This window comes from Perissodus microlepis, chromosome 22 (assembly GCF_051167445.1).
Source record: "Perissodus microlepis isolate ML-2025 ecotype Zambia chromosome 22, ASM5116744v1, whole genome shotgun sequence".
Classification (NCBI taxonomy): Eukaryota; Metazoa; Chordata; class Actinopteri; order Cichliformes; family Cichlidae; genus Perissodus; species Perissodus microlepis.
Genome location: NC_140481.1, coordinates 20,476,049 through 20,481,833, shown reverse-complemented (window position 1 = coordinate 20,481,833; position 5,785 = coordinate 20,476,049). Strand labels below are relative to the sequence as shown.

The window sequence follows — 5,785 nt, the reverse complement described above, 5'->3', positions numbered from 1 at the left end:
AAGTGCATTTGATTATCTATTCCTATGGAAGCAGTAAGAGTGTACTGAGATATCCACATGACCATAGGAACAAAAGAAGACAATAAATTATAGAAAGGTTGACCTGAATGTGAATAGTACTACTTTCACTAAGCATGCCATCAATAATCAGTGAAATAAACGTTATTGACCTACCTTTATTCTTTAAATTGTACATGCAGATGAAAAATCAAACAGAAATCACCTAGAGCAACAAGAAAAAGATAATAGCTTCAACTTAAAATCTATTAATAATTGATCTCTGTTACATAAACTCTTCGGTATGTTGGTCAACATTTCAGACGTCTGGACTCTGAAACCAAATAAATGGGTTGTTTGCTTTTTTCTGTTGTTGCTGTTACAAAAAGCTCCTCGCTTCTCACAGGCTGAATCATTTCCTTCACATTCACAGGTGAGTGGCTGCAGGGATTTGTGATAAAAATAACGAGGTAGAAATAATTTTAAAATGTCTAATGTACTCACAGTTGATTTTTTTTCTTTACCTGATTTTTGTCTGTTGTTTTGTCCTCTTTAGTTTCTTCTGGTATTACTTGGAAATTTTGTTAACTATTTTTAATTTTGTTTGATAAAATAACAAAAAATATTTAAAGTCAGTGAGTGTGAACCGAAATCAGGGAGACTTGTTTCATTAAAAATACCCCAAATCTTGGCCGAACTGTAAACGGCAGCATGAGTGTGTGTGTGTGTTTCGAGTCCCTGAATCTGTTATCCATTTTTTTTATTTGCACAAAGTCAAATCCCTGCCTCTTATCTCGGCGTGACAATGCTGGAAACTCTGCTTTTTGTTTTGGTTTTCAGACGTGACAGTCCTTTCAATCACGATGAGGAGCTCTGTGGTGTTTTGCCTAGCTGTCAGCTTTGCCATGTTTGGATTTGGTAAGGGGAAAAAAGGAACTCTTTTATTTTTTTTTTCCTAAAAAGTGCAGCCAAGTGGGGCTAAGTCACAGAGATTATCAGCCCGAGGGAACATTTTAGCAGATCACTGTGCTGTTTGCATGTTCTGCTGTCATGTCATGTGCCTCCACTTTCACTATAAATATTAATTCACGTCTCTGGACATGCAGTTTGCTTTGTGCAAAGTTGGATTGCTGTTTTTTTCTATATTTTTGGGGGGTTTCTTTTATTGACAAGTTCCTAAAATATTAATGAAATATAGCAAACATGAGGCTACTGCACATGTTTTTCAGATTTTTACAGTCCATGAGACTTTTATTTTGCCTTTGCCTTAAAGAAAAAGTTGTGAAATATACTCATTTTCTTTCCTGCAGGAACAGCAAACAGGGCTCCATCCAAAGTCATGTAATCAGTGTGAACACACCAGAATTATCAGTTTAGTGTCACTTAATTTCCAGAGAAGGTTTAACATTTTATTGTCTGCCTTGAAGCACTTCCTTACTATCAAGGACACCCTCGTAAACCGATTAATGCATTTTGGGGCAATTTGGGGTGCCAACCTTCATGTCCCCTTTTTAAATGCCTTCACTTTCCTTTAGGGCTTTCTTCATGTTGATTTTCAGGAGCCCAAAGTGGCCATATTTAGACAAAAGCTAAATCCAGCTAAACTTAGTTAGAAAAAAGCATCCATAGACTCTATGAATGCAACACAAAAAAGGTACTGCAGGTCATCTACCCGTTGGAAGGTTGGTGGTTTGATCCCCAGCTACTCCAAATGCATGTTGAGGTATCATTGAGGTATCCTTGAACAAGTTACTGAACCTTGTGTGTGAGTATGTGAGTATGTTAGACAAAAGGCTTAGATATATAAAAAAGCACTTGTATGAATGCGTGTGTAAACGGATGAATGAGGTGCAGGTGCTTGTGCCGAGACACCTGTCAGTCAAAGGATCCACACTCTGAACTTTGAGTCTGCAGGCATGTTTATTTATTTTTTTAAAAAATACTATAATATTAACATGAGAGACCCTGGGATTCACTCACTTTTTGAGACAGCCTAGTGGTCATTAGAAGAACTTTAGAGGAACTGCAGTTTTTGGCAATCAGCGGTGGTTTTATATATGAGACCTGGGGGTTGCCAATTATGGAGGGCCAAAGTATGCCAAAATGAATTTAAATAAATACATAATCCAACAATTTAATGTGTAATTAATTAATTAATTAAATAAAATCAGTTCATTTATTGAAAACATTTAAGACATTTTTTATTTCCATTTTTAATCAATTAATGCCAGATTTAATTAATAATATAATTAGTTAATTAATTATTTCCAGTTTTCATACCGACACATTTTATTCATTATTTAACGATGTATTTATTTAATTCATTTTGGCACTCATGGCCCTCCACAGTCCTTTAATCATTATGAAAACTGAGTGACTATTTGAGCTGTTTTAGAGCTCTTTTCTTAAAGCTTGTTCTCAGGCATGAGCATCCTTAAATACATCATAAATAAATAAAATTCCCAACCACTGACTAAATCTAAATCTAATCTAAACCTAAACAATGTGAACTCTGCAACTCCTCTCCAGGCCTCTCGCTGCAGTGTTACTCCTGCCCGGGTGGGTCCTCCCAGAACTGTGCAGTCAAGCAGGAGTGTAGCCAGGGGAAGGACTCCTGCCTCAAACTCACCAGTGGTGGTAAGCATTGTTCAGGACAAAATACAAACATAAATTTGTCTATAGCACGAGTGTGTTAAACAACTTATTATGGAATGAAGGGATTACCTAATAAGGTGAAGAATGCATTTTTCATTAAACTGTGACACATTGCTCTTAACAGTAATGATAATAATAACAGTAATCCACTGACAAACACAAAAGCAATTCCGGATTTTGCATTCTTTTGTTTGCGTTTCACTAAATTTCAGCAATATTGAAAAACTTCATTTGAATTATTAACAAATTAAATTTATTATAAAGTAAGAAAATGTATTTCCTGCACAGATTCTATTTGGAAAATGCTTCTTTTCAAAGTTTTATTCGTTTTTTGTTAAAATTGGCTATTGTGCAAGTTATTTCTAATCAAAATTCACAGTTGTATGTATTTGTTAATCTGACAATACTGACCTCGCACTGCCTCACCTCAGGCAAGACCTACACTGAATGTTTGCGGTATGCAGACTGTGACTTCATGATTCTGGCTGTCAGATACTCCCTCCCCGACTTCACCTTCTCCTGTTGTCAGAAAACACTCTGCAACGGTGGAGAAAAGACTTTCCTTGAGAAATTGAAAGATTTCTTTGGTTAAATGATTAAAAAGAAAGAAAGAAATCAGGTAAAAGGTTGATTCTTATGTAACACTTAATTCTTTTACTGCATTTACTAATTGTTATAGACTGAACAATAAAGTCTTAAATTGTGTGCTGACTCTGACGTGGACTTTTTGGATGAGTTGCAAACAGTCACTGCCTTTCTGTAGGAAGTGCGCTTTTAAGATCAGACACTGGGGTGAACAAAGCAGCGATGAAACATCTTAACATTTGACTGATCTGATGTCAGGGACAAACAGGGGAGGAAACTGGAAGGTTCGCTGGTGATTTCCTGCTGGTGTGGTGTGCCGCAGACCATATGCCTTTCTACATTCATCCACACTGCATACTCTGCACATTAACTAATTTCTGTCTGATACAAAGAAAAACAAAGGAGACTAGGATGCACCCAAAAGAATATTAAGCTGCATTTAAGCAAGAAGAAAATTGTCCTTGAAGTTATCTTTTCTTTTGTCACTGTTGGGTTTTTTTGGTAGTTGAAACCTTTTGGTCAGCTGGGGGAATTTCTTTGATGCCTTGGTGTCTTCTCTCTGTGCTTGTGTGGGCTTTCTTCCTTCTATAGTCCCACGTAATGTAAGTTAGTGATTTTACATTAGATTCAGGTAAGGATTTAAGTGTTTTCTCACTTTATTACTGGACTGGTGACCTTTCCCACCTTGCTCTTTGTCAGGTGGAACCACATTTGACCGTCAGAACCATCTTAATTGTTCATGGCACACATTCAACAAGGTGCTGGAAACATTCCACTGTGTTCATAAATGCTCTTCTGCATCCTTTGGTTGTAATGAGTGATTATTTGAGTTGTTGTTGCCTTCTTATCAGCAGTTTAACCATTTTTCTTTGACCTCTGGCATCAATTAGGTATTCTCTCCTTGAGAACTGCACCTCACTTGATATTTTCTCCCCATAGATGATTGCGTAGTAAACTTCAAAGTCACTTAAATCACCTTTCTTCTCCTTCTGATGCTCAGTTTGACCATGCCTACATGCCTAAATGCACTGAATTGCTGACATGTCACTGGCTGATTTGATATTTGCTTTAATTAGCTGCATAACAGATATACCTAACAAAGGTCATTTTCTTTTGACTTGATGATTTCGTTCTAAGATTTTCCTTTCTTTCGGTATTATTGTAATTAATAAATTTGGAGCATGAATAATTTAATATTATATATTTTCCTAAAATGACCTCGAACACTTTCATAAATCCTTGATATTATTTTGACTATTGCCTACACAATAAACACTGTTTGCTGTCACACTTCACATCAAGTTGTGGCATCCATCCATCCATTTCTATTTTTTGGTCCCAAGTTTGTCCCAGGGCAGATGACTCTTGTCAAACGGATGCCCCAAAATTCTCATAGAAGAGGGAGATAGAAGGCACCCTAACCCAAGTATGTATGTCATTTTAATACAACTACACTGGACTGATCAAACAGCCATATAGATTAAACCACAACAAGTACACAGATTCATTAATGATGTAATATCATGATTGAGGGTTTTACTCCATCCGCGCTTGCAAAAGCACTCTGTACAAGTTTTGAATCAGTCTACAGTCAGAAATCAGCCTGTTAGACTGCCTGAGTGTTTGCTGCAGCCCTTGAATAATAATTAAAAGCGAACAGAGTTTCTAAGCAAACTGCAATATTTGCCTCCAGCCAATTACAGAATAATGTGAAGAAGACAGAAATGTATGTGCGTGACTGTCTGGGGCCTGTTTCTGCAGCAGTGAGCGAGTACAATGTCTTAATTTGTTGACTTTAATTAAAAGACGGACAACATCTGTTACCTGGAACCGTGAGTGTGTGCGTGCGTGCGTGTGTTTGCCTAACGCTCTATCCTCAAGAGGTCTTCGCACATCACAAGACAAGATTGACAGGTTTTATCCTGTGAGTAAAATCCACATCTTTTCACGTGGAAAGTGAAAGGTTATATGATACACATCCATGCACATCAAGGCATGGTGGCATTGTGTGCAAATATGTGTGCGCGTGTTTGCTTGCATGTGAGTGCGTGAGCATTGTACAACCCCGTCCAGGTGGCCAGATAATTAAAAACATTTCTCACACTTGATTTTACATCGCAGCCTCAACGCTAACATCTGGCTGATCAAGAGAGGAAACGACCAGGTGTCTGTGCATGTGTGTGAAAGAGTGTGTGTGTCTGTGTTGATTAAATTATTTTGTTATGTAATCAGAGGATAACAAAGACTAAGAAACTAAGAAACAACTAGAGTCATGACCAGACGTTTTTGCAGAGGCACAAGTGTTTCTATTTCACAAGTTTCAAAGTTTTTAAGGGAAAATAAATCAAATTCAAGGAAAGAGTTCATATTTACAGAGTTGACCCTTACTTTTGGACCAAATCCTGATCAATGGCGATCCATTCCCCCTTATCAGTGCACCAAGTTGACGCAGCTGATTGGCTTCAGCTTGCCCACTCCCCAAAGGACTAACTTCTTCCAGTGATCCTGGGGAATCTGGAAAATCCAGGGGAATTTGGTCAGAATTTTC

At 37.5% G+C, this 5,785-nt stretch overlaps 1 protein-coding gene across 1 annotated transcript; it reads left to right on the top strand.

Moving 5' to 3' along the window:
- The first annotated feature begins 407 nt into the window (after positions 1-407).
- Positions 408-3,388, top strand: LOC146362988 (CD59 glycoprotein-like). The gene is made up of 4 exons (XM_084918444.1): positions 408-430; positions 838-915; positions 2,527-2,634; positions 3,084-3,388. The coding sequence occupies exons 2-4, from the start codon at positions 861-863 to the stop codon at positions 3,242-3,244; spliced, it is 324 nt and encodes a 107-aa protein (XP_084774570.1). The 5' UTR covers positions 408-430; positions 838-860; the 3' UTR covers positions 3,245-3,388.
- The last annotated feature ends 2,397 nt before the right edge of the window (positions 3,389-5,785 follow it).